This window comes from Peromyscus maniculatus, chromosome 14, assembly GCF_049852395.1.
Source record: "Peromyscus maniculatus bairdii isolate BWxNUB_F1_BW_parent chromosome 14, HU_Pman_BW_mat_3.1, whole genome shotgun sequence".
Taxonomy (NCBI): domain Eukaryota; kingdom Metazoa; phylum Chordata; class Mammalia; order Rodentia; family Cricetidae; genus Peromyscus; species Peromyscus maniculatus.
Genome location: NC_134865.1, coordinates 62885907 through 62901233, shown reverse-complemented (window position 1 = coordinate 62901233; position 15327 = coordinate 62885907). Strand labels below are relative to the sequence as shown.

Here is a 15327-nt window from a genome sequence, read left to right as displayed (position 1 = left end):
TTCTCTATTAACACTGTTCAGTAATGCCAGGGACTGACTGTATGAACTATAGAGATCAGAGGTCAGACACTAAGATGAGATTGAACTGAATGGACCCAGGAAAGGGAAGTGCGGGCTGAGTTTCTGTATTTGCGATTCTATCACTGAGTGAAAATAGGGTAAATGGAGGCTGGCGAGTGGTGGTCTCAAGGATTTTCTTTTCTCTTTCTTTCTTTCTTTCTTTCTTTCTTTCTTTCTTTCTTTCTTTCTTTCTTTCTTTCTTTCTTTCTTTATCTTTCTTTCTTTCTTTATCTTTCTTTCGTTCTCTTCCCTCCCTCCCTCCCTCCCTCCCTCCCTCCCTCCCTCCCTCCCTCCCTCCCTCCCTCCCTCCCTCCCTCCCTCCCTCCCTCCCTCCCTCCCTCCCTCCTTTCTTTCTTTCTTTCTTTCTTTCTTTCTTTCTTTCTTTCTTTCTTTCTTTCTTTCTTTCTTTCTTTCTTTCTTTCTTTCTTTCTTTCCCAAAAGTGTTTCCAGCTGTTGCAGTGGTAGTGAGCAAGCACTGAGCATGAGGAGGAAAACACATGATGACAATGTGGAGTTTGTTAGCTGATCTGGTAGAACAGGGTCTTGTCGTCATGTGCCAGGAAGCCCTGGGAGCTGAGGAGAACGTTAGGCCTGCTCACATTAAAACTGATGCTTACACTGTGGGAGGGAAAGTGTTCCTTGAATTTTATTACACTTATTTTTTACAGTTAATTTTAGAAAGGCCGTTGTATTTCAAATATCCAAATGTGTAGCATGAACCTTAAAAGTTCTTATTAATAAAATCAACCTGAGGCCAGTTATTGGGGTGAATACTGGAAGATCAGAGAGACAGAACAAGCCACAGCTAACCTCACCTGGCCAATTTCTCAGCTGATCTTGTTTCCTCAGACTGGAAGCCTCTGTGTCCTCATATCCGAATGGCTTTCAGCTGAACTGTGCTGCTCAAAACCTAAAAGCTTAACCAGCCAAGTGGCTTAACCAGCCAAATGCTTAACCAGCCAAATGCTGCTAGTTTCTGGTCCTCACACCTTATATTACCTTTCTGCTTTCTACCACCACTACCTGGGATTAAAGGCTTGCTTTTTGGGATTAAAGTCGTGAGTCAGCATGCTTGGCTGTATCCTTGAACAGATGGATTTCTGCCTCTGGATTGCTAGGACTAAAGGCGTGTGCTACCACTGCCTATCCTCTGTTTAATAATTGTGGCTGTTCTGTCTCTGACCCCAGATAAGTTTATTAGGGTGCACAATATTTCGAGGAACACAATACCACCTCACAAATGTAGTTCAGAATGCTAAAATAGTGAAACAGCAGCCTCAATGATAATAGTGTACTTTAAGATACATGGTATTTTCTCACCTTTTAATTTATTCGTGTTTCCTACCTGGTTTCTGTAGCGATTTCCTCTTGTTACATCTGATGTAAACCAATCAAATTAAGTCCTGCACTATCCCGCAGTAATTTTTTCCTAGAGTAAGCGATCTTCTTTTTGATAGGAATTTGATAACCACTGCTGTTTGTCATTTTTCCCAGGCCTCTGGTATAGCTTGTGGCCCACCGTGAACCCCATACCTTGTATCAGCCTGTATTCATTTGTTATTTTTTAATGTATCTTCCTTCAGGTCTGGCCCTTTTAAATATCATCCTGTGCACATGAATTTCTTCTGCTTACAAAGTTATTTCATTTTATTCTCTGTTAAAAGGTAGTATAGTTCTATGCCATCATACTAATAAATCAATTTAATATTCTGACTTTTAATACTTTTCTATAATGTTGAATAATGCAAGATTTTAGACAAATCCTCGGAGAATTAATGCTTACTGTATTTCCATTGGCAGTAATTAAAGAATTTAAATAGTTCAGTTTCCAGAAAATTTAATTTTGAGATCTGACCATGAGAGTTAGCCTTTTGTACCACTTCCCCAATTTCTAAGCACATTGGTTAGTCCATGATGTTACTGAGTGAAGTAATTTGTTATGTGCCAACTGGTTGAAATAAATTAGAGCCTGTAGCTTTAAAGTGCCATGGCACATCAACTAACACTGTGGATAGAGGGTGTAGTTACCCGGCCAATCACAGGCACAGGCTTTAGCCCATCTCTGTTGTGCTGTATTGTGTAGTTCAAATTGGTATTGTGCAGGTGTGAAATGTGTTACTTTTGAATGGTCACTAGTGTCAGCTAAGATTTCTAATTCTAAAAGAGAAATAGGATTTTTTTTTACTTCAAAAATGTGGCTTTTTTTTGTTGCTAATGTGTAAGATGTGGTTTCTTTTATTTCGAGATCTTTGTACATTCATGAGCACTCGATATCTGTATCACTCCCCCTTCCCCGCCCTCAAACTCCTCCTCTGCCCCACACCATTATGGACTCTTTTTTGACTGTTATCATTACATGTGTGTGGCACACACATCAATGTAACCTACTGAGTCCATTTAATGTTGCTTGTATGTACCTGTGTTTAGGGTTGACCACTTGAAATTCAACATTGTGGGAGCTCATCCCTGGAGGAAACTATTTTCTTAGCAGCCATTGGCTACTTATAGTGCTTCATCTAGGTATGAGACCATGCGAAATTTCTGCTGTCCACATTGGCATCTCACCTGGAGTTTTCAGTATGCTGGTCTTGTTCAGGCAACCCTATTGTGAAGATTTGTTGGGTGCATTTGTGCTGTCTTGTCCAGGCGACATCTGGCAACTGGTGTTCTAGCCTCTGTAGGGGTTACATTGCAGATGTATCAGTTGAAGTTGGACACCCCACAGTCCTGTATTCTCTTCAGTTTGACCAGTGGTGGATCTCGGTAATAATCTCTGTCTATTGTATCGAGAGCTCCTTGGATGAGGGATGAGAGCTATACTCATCTGTAGTTATAAAGGTTAGCATTTAGAATTGATTTAGAAGTAATGTTGGTTTAGAAAAATGGTAGTGGTAGGTTTTCCTCCTGGTCACTGACTTCTCAATCCGTGGGTAATTGACTGGGTTTTCAGTACCAGGTACAAATTTCCTTTTGTTGAGCAAGCCTCAAGTACAATGAGACAGCTGTTGGTTTTCCATTTCCAAGATAAAAGTGCCACTTTTGTACCATTGAGGCTGTCTCAGCAGTCCAGTCATTGTGGGTCATAAGCTTTTCAGTAGGGCAGGACTACCAATTACTCTCTTCCTTTAGCAGCTTGCATAGCACCTTCCAATCCAATGAGAACTCAGAGAGGGGTCATCCAGGTCAGTTCCAGCTTGATGCCTCCAAGGCCTGTGTTCAAAGTGTATTGTATTTTCAGCAGTAGGCTCTTAGTTGTCTAGAGGACAACTAAGGTGATGGTAATAGCTCATGTTATTTTGGAAGACTATCATATTCCCCCAGGCAACAACTTGAGGGGAGATTTCCTATGCCTGATACTGGGGGTTTTGCATGGCTTTTATGTGGTGCATCATTACCAATGTGCTGTTACAAATATATGTATGTACATAGACATATTTGAGAAGCATCATTTTAGAACTTAAAACATCTTAATTGCATTTGTGAGATCCTTCAGAGTCTATGATATCATACTAATGCCAGTGTGTTGACACTGGCCCTTTTTACAGAAGACTTTAGGTAAAGATACAACATGCTTGGTGGAAGTCTTAAAGATATAAATCCCATGCCGGGCGTGGTGGCGCACGCCTTTAATCCCAGCACTCGGGAGGCAGAGGCAGGCGGATCTTTGTGAGTTCGAGGCCAGCCTGGGCTACCAAGTGAGCTCCAGGAAAGGCGCAAAGCTACACAGAGAAACCCTGTCTCGAAAAAAAAAAAAGAAGAAGAAAAAAAAAAAAAAAAGAAAAAAAAAAAAGATATAAATCCCTTACAAGGACAAAAATGTATGTGTTTAAACTGCCAAATAGATAGCAGATAGACTTGGCTACCCAGGTCACCTTTTTTCCAAAACTAGATCTAACCTTCTCTTCCACTGCATCATGTCACTAATGGTCTGATGCTCAGGGAAGCTTTTCAGATGCTTGGCTTGAGGCAGTAGCAAGAACTTGTGAAGTGAAAAAAAAAAGTACGATGTGTAGATTCATATTGTGTTTTAATATAGAACCCTGCTGTGTGGTACATTCTTGTAATCTATCTGTGGGTAAATTCGTGACTTAATATCTGAGTCGTTTCCAGCTGATATCTAGAGTTAGTAGTTGTGTTATATAGATGTTTATTACATAATACTTTAAGTGCATTCTCAATTTAAATATTCTGATACTGCAGAAATGAATAGAATAAAATTTGAGTCATGATCTCCTTTTCTTCCTACTTTGTGCTAGTAGAAACAATCACCATAATAGTGTGACACTCATTTTTTTCCAGTCCTCTTTTGGCAAGATGGAGTGAGCTACAGTTACTTTGGTCAAGGATTCTTCTTTTAGAATTACATAGTGTCCTTATTCTTTCTTCTCAATAGTCCTTGACATTGAGAACATCTATCTTGTATTTTAGTTCTTGGGCTCCGTCACTGAAGTCTTCTTGGCTTTACCTCCTGTCTTTGAAAGATCACTTTCTTGCTTCATTTTGAGGTGTTTGTCATCATATCTTGAACTATTTATTGTCTCTTAGTCATTCTCACTGGATAATCTTATCTGTTTTGAGAACTTTGGCTGCCTCTATTGCTGAGCCATAATCTATGTCCTTATCCAATTCTCTTGAGCTCTATACTCTTATACACACCTTTGCTTCTGTCTCATTGGCTCAAGATCTTCATTTTCCAGTCTGACATTGACTTCTCATTCCCAAGGCTTTGTTGTTTCTGGTGTTTTGTTTTACACTTCATAAGTTAGAAACTTAGACACTAATATTGATTCTTCTTTCTACCTGACTGTGAGTTTGGAGGAACTGTCAGATCTGAAATATGCAGGTTTTGGCTCATCCCGTGTTCTTCATTTGCTTGCAGCTGTATTACCATTCCTTGATTTCCAGCCTCCAATGTATGCTCCTCTTGGAATGGAGATTATATTTTCTAAAGAGCACTCCCTTTTCTGGCGAATGAGGATAACGATGTCAGCCCAACCCTGTGTCCTTCCTCAGTGGCTCAGTGGAAATGGTTCCTTTTATCTGGCAAGGATTTGATCATGTTTCCTTGTCTCCTGTCTTGTCGAACTTTTTCTATCTTTGCATTTGCATGAATATTTTAAATGGAATGTTAGAAAGTAAGGCAGGAATTATTAATTTCTTTAGTCATAGTTTGTTTCCACAGCCCAATTGAAGTTGTGGGACATCCATGTTTATTCAATGATGGCCAGATAAGACAGGCCCACAGACTGCATAGTATGTACTTGAAACCTGATCTTATTTATCCAGGGAGGCTTAATTTCAGGTTTGTTTTTCTAGCCCCTGTAACATTCTATGCCTTTTGGTTTTTGTTGTTGTTTAAACAATAGATCACTCAGTCAATAAGTGCTTACTGTGCAAGCGTGAGAAAAAGGGTTCAGATACCCAGCACCCATGTAAAAAGCTGGGCCTGGTGGTATGTACCTGTAATTCCAGCACTGGCCAGGTAGAAACAGAAGGATCCCCTAAGTTTGCTGGCCAGCTAATCTCAGTCAGTGAGCTCCTGGTTCACTGAGGGAACTTTTTCAAAAAGTAAAATAGAGAGCAGAAGAGGAAGACAGCTGACATTGGCTTTTAACCTCCATATACACACCATAATTGTGTATGTGGTACCCTCCCTCCTATATGTCCATGTCTGCGCGCATACACACACACACACACACACACACACACACACACACACACACACACACACACGCTCAGTTGAGGTATGCCCAGTACCTTTAGTATGTTTATAGAGTTGTACAGCCATCAGCACAAGTTTAGAACCCCTTTTCACCTAGAAAGAAAATCAGAACTTTTCACTGTTGCTTAACTCTTCACTGTTCCTTGCCAGCCTTCCTTTCACCAGCTCCCAGTCCTGCTCAACCACCAACCGCCTTGTTTCTATTGAATTGTCTATTCTGGATGGGAAATAAATGGAGTCATACAAGCATGTTCTTTTGTGATTGCCTTTCTTTATATAGAAAAAGTTGTTTTCAAGGTTTACCCATTTCGTGTCATGTTGTGTTTGCCTTGCTTATCCTGACATCATATTTGATTGCTTGGGTAGCTCTTATTTTATTTATCCATTTGTCATTTGATGGGCCTTTTGGTTTCTCAGGACTGTTGTAAATATGGTGCTTTGACTATACCTGTATGGCTTTCTCATGGATTTCATTTATCTATTCTACTTAGTAGAATTGCTGGCTCATATGGTAACTCTGTCTAACCTTTTCTATAACTGTGATGGTTTTCCAAAGCAGCCATGTGGACCCACATGCTCTTTCACCAGCAGACTTTCAGGGTTTCAGTGTCTGCACATGTACACCGAGCCTGCTTTTCCCTTTCCATCAGATGTTTCACATGGCTTACTTCTGCCTATAGTAAAGACTACTGAAAGTCAGCTGGGCTTGGACGGCCTATCTTGGGTATTCTCAGCACTTACAGAGTCATTTTATATTGAAAGTAGAAAAATGTACTTCCCATTCTGCTTGAAACCCCTGGCTATTGAAGGTGGGTGAGGTTAGAGTCTTTGCAGAAGAGTTGCATGGCCTGACTTAATTATGTGCAGCTGTTGGTGTCATTCTTCCAGGCTGTAATCTTTCCATCTACTGGATTTGTAGGATGGATGGCACTGTGTAATTTTAGTCATTGTAACTATGAATGTATTCATTAGCATTACCCCATCTCTAAATCCAAGTCATTCTATTCTCAGGTGTTTTGTAAACTTTTAAATGGCTTTACTTAATTGTCTTATATATCAAATTAATGAACTACCACCTGTGTCATGGTTGGCCAAACTCTACTGTAGTGTTGTCTTTCTAAAGACAATAGAATGCACTGGGTATTTTTATTAAAATCTTTTGACTTTCATAACCTAATTCCTGAAATAATATAGTTTATAAATTTTTCTTTATTAAGAAATTTTCTACTCCTTATGCTATCCACAGACCCCTCCTCCTCCCTCCTCCCACCTCCCAGCCCTCTTTCCTAAGCCACCCCGCATCGCCACATCCCCCAAATCGAGGTCTCCCAGCTCACTGAGTCTAGGCAGGTCCAAGCCCCTTCCCACTGCACCAAGGCTGTGCAAGATGTCACAGCACAGGCACTGGATTCCCAGAAGGCTGCTTATGCACCAGGGACAGATGCCAATCCCCCTGCCTGGGTGCCCCCCAAACAGTTCAAGCCAAACAACCGTCTTCTGTATCCAGAGGGCCTAGTCCAGTCCCATGGGGGCTCCACAGCCACCAGTCCACAGTTCATGGGTTTCCACTAGTGTGGTCTGTCATCTCTGCACATCCTCCCATCATGATCTCAATGTCCCTTGCCTGCAGTATCTCTCCTCTCTCCCATGAATTGGATTCCCACAACTCAGCCTGGTGCCTGCCCGTGGATCTCTGTATCTGCCTCCAACTGTCATTGGACAAAGGCTCTATGATGACAGCTAGGTTATCTGCTAGGCTGGTCACCAGAGTAGACCGGTCCAGGCACCCTCTGGACCACTGCCATCAGACCAAGGTGGGGTCAACCTTGTGGATTCCTGAGAGCCTCCCCAGCACCCTGCCTCTTCCTATTCCTATGATGTCCTCATCTATCATGGTATCTTCCTCCCTGCCCTCCCACTCTGTCCCTGTTCCAGCTTGACCCTCCCATTTCCCTATGTTCTTATCCCCCACTCCTCGCCCTCTGTCACCCCCCCCCCCCAGTCCACTCATGTAGATCTCATCCACTTCTCCTTCACAGGATTATCCATGTGTCCCTTCTAGGGTCTTTCCCTGTTAGTTAGCCTCTCTGGAGTTGTGGGTTGCAGTCTGGCCATCCCTTTCCTCATTTATTATCCACTTATGAGCGAGTACATACTATGTTTTTCTTTCTGAGTCTGGGTTACCTCACTCAAGATGACATTTTCTAGATCCATCTGTAGCAGGAATCTTAAAAGTTCTTATTAATAAAGTCAAACCCGAGCCAGGTATTGGGGTGAACACTGGAAAATCAGAGAGACAGAACAAGCCACAGCTATCTCACCTCACCAGTTCCTCAGCTGGTCCTGTTTCCTCAGACTGGAAGCTTCTGTGTCCTCATCCCAATGGCTCTCAGCTGAACTGCTGCTTAAAAGCCTGAATGCTTAACCAGCCAAATGCTTCTAGTTTCTGGTCCTCACGCCTTATATACCTTTCTGCTTTCTACCATCACTCCCTAGAATTAAAGGCTCGCTTTCTGGGATTAAAGGCGTGAGTTACCATGCCTGGCTGTTTCCAGTGTGGCCTTGAACTCAGAGATCCCAGATGGATTTCTGCCTCTGGAATGCTAGGATTAAAGGTGTGTGCTATCACTGCCTAACTAGTGGCTTTTCTGTTCTCTGATCCCAGATAAGTTTATTAAGGTACACAATATTTTGGGGAACACAATACCACCACATCCATCCATTTGCCTGCAAATTTCATGTTATCATTGTTTTTTTTTTTTTTTTTTTTTTTTTTTTTTTTTTTTAACCGCTGAGGAGTACTCCATTGCGTATATGTGGCACATTTTCTTTATCCATTCTTCAGCTGAGGGACATCTAGGTTGTTTCCAGGTTCTTGCTATTATGAATAATGCTGATATGAACATAGTTGAGCATGTGTTCTTGTGGTAAGATTGAGCATTCCTTGGGTATATGCCCAAGAGTGGTATAACTGGGTCTTGAGGAAGACTTATTCCCAACTTTCTGTGAAACCACCATACTGATTTCCAGAGTGGCTGTACAAGTTTGCATTCCCACCAACAGTGGAGGAGTGTTCATCTTGCTCTTCATCCTCTCCAACATAAGCTGTCTTCAGTGTTTTTTATCTTAGCCATTCTGACAGGTGTAAGATGGTATCTCAGAGTTGTTTTGATTTGCATTTCCCTGATGACTAAGGATGTTGAGCAATTCCTTAAATGTCTTTCAGCCATTTGAGATTCTTCTGTTGAGAATTCTCTGTTAAGCTCTGTAGCCCATTTTTTAATTGGATTGTTCAGTATTTTGATGTCTCGCTTTTTTGAGTTCTTTATGTATTTTGGAGATCAGCCTTCTGTCAGATGAGGGGTTGGTGAAGATCTTTTCCCATTCTGTAGGCTGCCATTTGGTCTTATTGACCATGTCCTTTGCTCCTCAAATCTTCTCAGTTTCAGGAGGTCCCATTTATTAATTGTTATTCGCAGTGTCTGTGCTACTGGTGTTATATTCAGGAAGTGGTCTCCTGTGCCAATTCGTTCCAGACTACTTCCTACTTTCTCTTCTATCAAGTTCAGTGTAACTGGACTTATTGTGAGGTCTTTGATCCACTTGGACTTGAGTTTTGTGCATGGCGACAGATAAGGATCTATTTGCAATCTTCTGCATGTTGACATCCAGTTATGCCAGCACCATTTTTTGAAGATGCTTTCTTTTTTCCATGGTACAGTTTTGGCTTCTTTGTCGAAAATCATATGTTCATAAGTGTGTGGATTAATGTTAGGGTCTTCAATTCGATTCCATTGGTCCACATGTTGGTTTTTATGCCAACACCAAGCTGTTTTTATTACTATAGCTCTATAGTAGAGCTTGAGTTCAGGGATCATGATGCCTCCAGAGGTTGCTTTATTATGCAGGAGTCTTTTAGCTATCCTAGGTTTTTTGTTTTTCCATATGAAGTTAAGTATTGTTCTTTCCAAGTCTGTGAAGTATTGTGTTGGTATTTTGATGGGGATTGCATTGAATCTGTAGATTGCTTTTGGTAAGATTGACATTTTTACTATGTTGATTCTACCTATCCATGAGAATGGGAGATCTTTTCATTTTCTGATATCTTCTTCAATTTCTTTCTTCAGAGGCTTAAAGTTCTCATCATACAGGTCCTTCACTTGCTTAGTTAGAGTCACCCCAAGGTATTTTATGTTATTTGTAGCTTTTTTTTTTTGAGCTGAGGATCGAACCCAGGGCCTTGCGCTTACCACTGAGCTAAATCCCCAACCCTATTTGTGGGTATTGTAAAGGGTGATGTTTCTCTGATTTCTCTGAAATAACATTTAACTGTTATAAACCTTTAAGCAAATTAAATGTTCAAACTGTGTCTTAATTTGTCTTTTATTGTTGGGATTATTGTAATGTTACTTTTTTTTTGACTCATAGATAGGCTGTTGTCTTCCAGACTTTCCTTTTGCTTTTTAATAAGTAGATATAAATGTCTTTTTGTCTTTAGACCAAGCTTCAGTGGCTCTGTGAGGAGCTGAAAGAGAGAGAAAGCAGAGAGAAGAACATGCGGCAGCAGCTGATGCTCTGCAGACAGGAGCTCAGGGACCTGACGGAGCACAAGGAGTCTGAGCTGCTCTGTCTGTTCGAGCACATCGAGAGGCAGGGGCAGCTTCTGGAGGAGTTCCACCAGGAGAAGAGAGGTGGGTCCGTGTGCTCCCTCTCCTCCTCCTCTGTCTTCATAGGATCGTGGGGCTGGACGAAAACCTCCTGGTACTTCTTCACTTAGGACTTTTTCTAAATGGTTTTCTTTCCTTGCCTCTTATTCTCCCATCTTTCTTCATTTCTGAGACTATCAGAGCAAGCTGTTGAGTCCTGAGAGATTTCCTTTGGCCACAGTGCCCTCTTTTGTGCTTTCAATATGTATCTGTGGGATGTGTATGAGAATTGGCTTGGTAAGGCTCCATCTTTTCTCCTGATAAAGTGATTGAAGTAAAATATCCATTCATTCAACAAAGACTTGTTTTGTATTAGGGAATCTCTCCCTGGTGGTGAGAACAATGAATCAACCAAAGGGAAAGGTCCGTTATTCAGCTTACCTTATTCTGGCTTGGGTGGCAGAAAATGAATACAATAAATAGATGTGCACATATTAGGAGGTGTAAGCTCACTGGTGAAAATAATAGGCTAAGAAAGACAGAGTTTGGAAGAATTATGACAGAGTCAAACCTTACACAAATGAGTTAGAAAAGTACATGTATAGTTGCGTTCATCATAACAGGAAAAAGAAAAATGATGCCTAAAACCTGTGAAGTCAAGTACTCTTGTTCTTAAGCCATTGCTATATTGCCTTATTGATGAACTCTATCAAGAAGCACAGGAAGCTCATTGTAGTGTCCCCTTAAGAAAACCTGAAATTTAATATATGACAATGCTTGTTCAGAGTATTTGTCTTAAAAGTAACTTCATTTTACATTTTGATATGCATGAAAAGATTAAGTGTTAAAGAGGAAATCATATCTAATAGTGCTATGCAGAGGCTTGCCCATCCAGGCCACATCCAGAGGACTATTGCTCCCGGCCACTTGAGTATTATTAGCTGTGGCTACAGGAGATATCAAAGGATGCTTTTCTGTTTTTCCTTAATGGAAGTACAATGATGACAGTACACTTCCACAGCTGGCTATGGAAGTTTGAGACCAAAGCTGTATGTATTTCCTGTGCTTTATGTCATGCTTCCTAGCTAACACTAGGTTACAAATCAGCCTCATTGTCGGTAAGTAGTATTTGACCCGTCATCATTTCTTTGTATTTAGATTAATGTGGCATGCAAAATCCAAAAGAGAAAATATTTATACACATAGCTTTAAAAGGAAAGCTACTACTAAGATATGAAGAAGGGAAATTATTTGTAGCCTTTGAGAAAGTAAGACCTTTATAACAGAGAATGATTTCTCAGTTTGTTTATAGTCAGTGTCTGTTAACTAAGAGTCCAAGTGGCAGGCACTAGAGGGGATAAACACCATCTACTTTCCTTTTTTGTGCTCAGCTCAACGACTGACAGTTTTGTCTTAGCAATAGTGGCTGCAGTTGGGCAAGCAGCTAGACAGTCCTTACCCAGATGCATCACCTGTTTTTGTCTCAGTGCACGTCCAGCTAGACAGATAAGGAATGCATTGGGTGGATAATCTATCCACTGACACATGGCTACATGGAGTTATGGAGGTTTCCGGAAGGAAGTGGTTTGTAAATGTTGCAAAGTGATGTACTTCCAGTGCTATAGCCCAGTGCACTGTAGACATGCCAAGGATTTTCAGCCCACAAATGGACAACTAAATGAATGAAACAGCATCATTAGAGAGGGTATAATATTAACATTTAGTGAGAGAAAAATCGTAATTTAAAAAGGAAGCATACTTGGGTGTTATATTTTAGATTTGTAAAAGCTGATATCTGGCCATTGACCCAAATTTCTTAACATTTTGAATTTCTTGGCCACCAACTGTAGGCATTTTCTATATCACATAGATTAGCAGTGAGATTCCATTTGTGTTTTGTTTGCACATTATTAATTGGCTGTCCAGCCACACTCAACCACTTCTATTACTTGCCAAATTACGTCACTTTTCAAACTTGTCTTACTCAAAAAAAAAAAAAATACATGTAATACTGACATTTACAGAATTACTAGTCATTGTTGCTTGGTACAAAGATAAAGGAAAACAGTATTTTGTTTTTTATTGCTCATTCCTGTTGGGGGTAGCTTGGAACTGAGGGAACTGAATATGGAACAGTAGATAATAAAGGATACATTTTCGTGCCAGGCGGTGGTGGCGCACGCCTTTAATCCCAGCACTCGGGAGGCAGAGGCAGGCGGATCTCTGTGAGTTCGAGGCCAGCCTGGACTACCAAGTGAGTTCCAGGAAAAGGCGCAAAGCTACACAGAGAAACCCTGTCTCGAAAAATCAAAAAAAAAAAAAAAAAAAAAAGAATACATTTTCAACTGTAAAATGCTTTGAGGAAGATAAGAATGAGCTAGAGTAAACCCAGACTCAAGAACTGAACTCCAGTGACCCAGAGAGAAAACAGACAGACGAATAAACAATATTTGCCTTTAATACAGGGTAGAATTTATTAAGAAGCAGGACCTTGGATTTTCCTCAAAGCTGACAGAGAATAAATACAAAAAAGATTAATAAAGCTGGTGGAACAAGGGAGGGACTAGAGTGTGAAATTAGGAAAGATGAATTGTGTGGGAACCCATTCTAAAAAATAAAAAAGACATGAATACTTAGCTTCACATTGCATTTTTCTCATAATAGTAAAATAAAACAAATTTATATTTTCTTATTGAAATGTCAGCAAGTGTCTGAGCTCTCTGTTGATTTGCTAAGTGGAAATTAGCAGTGAAGTCCTCACTGGGAACCCAAATGTGTAAGGTGCCATTTAATTTTATTTTTTTAGTGTGTGTCTTTATTGTTAATGTGAACATAAAATGATTTAAAAGGTTTTCATAGCTTAATTTTAGGTCTTTTTCTTTTTCATAGAGTCTAAATTACACAGATAAAAATTGGTCTGTTTTGTTTGGGAAATTTGTTACTAGTAATTAGAGTTGATGACAAAGAAATCAATTTACCTAAGTTCTTTTTATTATCACGCATGTTATTAATGATTAATTATGGTTATATTATTAAGCATTAAGCTGCTTGTGGATCAAGATAATTTAATGTGTTAATTATTTTGTAGTACCACAGATGTTGGGTTGGAAATGAATGGATTGATGATGAATTACTCTTCAAATTTTGCACATGTTACAGTAGAAGGTCGGTCTCATGGTACCAGATGGAGAAAAGTGTTAGTAGCAGCCTTCTTGAGACCTTAGAGAGGATGAGGATTTATAATCTGAGAATCTCCAAAATCGAAATTGTTACAGAACCAGTAGTGGTACCCTGTCTTCATTTAGCCTCCTTGGCTTGCTGATGTGTGGTTAAGTGAGAATCTCTGTTTCTAAGTTTTAATTGTTCTGTTTCGACAAGCTCAACCTCTCTGGGCTCAGTACTGTGGTGATGGATGGTTCACTTCCATTTTCTGTAAGTTACTATTTGGTAAAACTTCCCAGCACACTCTGCAAGATTTCAGCAATAGCTTCCAGTTAGCTCTTCATCTGTTCTCAAGTGACCTGGCAATCCTGCCCTTCTCTGTGAAGTGGGCTTTGTATAGTCTCCCATTGCCTCAGCCAATTAAGACCTTGAAATTAGGCTTTGAGGAACCCTGCCCATGCTTCCAGAAACATAATAGCGCTACTTTCATTGAAGGAGATGAGAAGTGTTTAAGTTTGGCCAGTGAACAAAGCAAGGATAAAAACAAGTGCTAAAATCATAATTAGCCCTGAATATTTTAATGCAAAAAGGGTATCAGTTTTTGGACACTATTTCACCATTATGTTAGATTTTCTTCCTTAATTTATAGTTCACAGTTTTTCCCCCTAGCTTCTTATAGGAGCAATTAAGTTATAGAATAAGACTTTTGGAAAAGGGCATTACATCCTTACTTTTGAAGGAAAGAGCACGAGTCAAGACATTTCTGTTGCTGTAAGCCTGAATAAAGTTCTAGAATGTAAGTTCTTTAGAGAACCTTTCTTTGATTTGGCAGTGGATGTGTGATTTTTTTTCATGGGTTTTGTGCACACATGTATTCTGTTGTCATAGAGTGAACACCCTCATTTCTATTTGTAACAGTTTGATACCTTTGTGGGCTTCTCCTTTGAGGAGTTTGTCATTTTTGCACTGATGAAATTTTTTGCTCACCCATCCATGCTTGATTGACACTATCCTATGAAAAGGCTGAAGGAAGAAGGAACTGACCCCTCAACTGTCAAGTGACAGAAATCTCCCCCCACCCACTTTTGGCTTATTTGCCCATTGTGAATCTGAGAAGCATGACAAGATATGTAATCCAGTTTCAGGGACAAAAGTATTCAGAATAATTTGTGTTGTGATGCTAGGATTTTACCCATGGCCTTACACATAGCAAGTAAGAGTTCTATGACTAGGATACATGCAAGGTTCATGGAAGAAAAATTATATAAATTACTTGCTTATATGTGAACATTCTGCCTCATAGATAAGAAATGTTTCAAGTAACTTATTTTTTTTATTAGACTGAGAATGGCAAAATATATTATCCCTGATACATGAAGTCTATTTTCTGTGTCTTTTCTTTATGAATATTAGACTTCAAAGAGCAGAGATAGTTCTTCATGGTTTTGTGTTGTTTTGGAGAATTTACAAAGTATGTGCAACCCCAGTGATGAGGGCTTGGCATCACATGAATGGTAAATATGTGTTCTACCACATTGATCTACCTGCCTATAGAATGGCAAGATGCTGTTTCCCAGCAGTGCTACTGTGATAATTTAAATGAGATGTTCTTAAGGCTTAAGACACTACACATTGAGCAACATCTAGCTATAGATCCTTGTCCCCGAGCTCCACTGGTTCTGTCTATGCTTGGAATAAGAAAGAGTGTCCTCCCCTACTCCTCATACTGGGTCATCT

The 15327-nt window shown here is 40.1% G+C and overlaps 1 protein-coding gene across 14 annotated transcripts in view; it reads left to right on the top strand.

The window, feature by feature from the left end:
• Positions 1 to 15327, top strand: part of Cep128 (centrosomal protein 128) — a 355586-nt gene that overhangs the window by 158392 nt on the left and 181867 nt on the right. For all 14 annotated transcript variants that reach the window (XR_013044433.1, XR_013044434.1, XR_013044435.1 and 11 more), the window contains one exon: positions 10281 to 10473. Coding sequence is in view for 10 of the 14 variants with exons in the window: in XM_016005823.3 (XP_015861309.1) it covers positions 10281 to 10473 (193 nt within the window). In the remaining 4 variants the exon portion in view is untranslated. The remainder of the gene's footprint in view (positions 1 to 10280; positions 10474 to 15327) is intronic.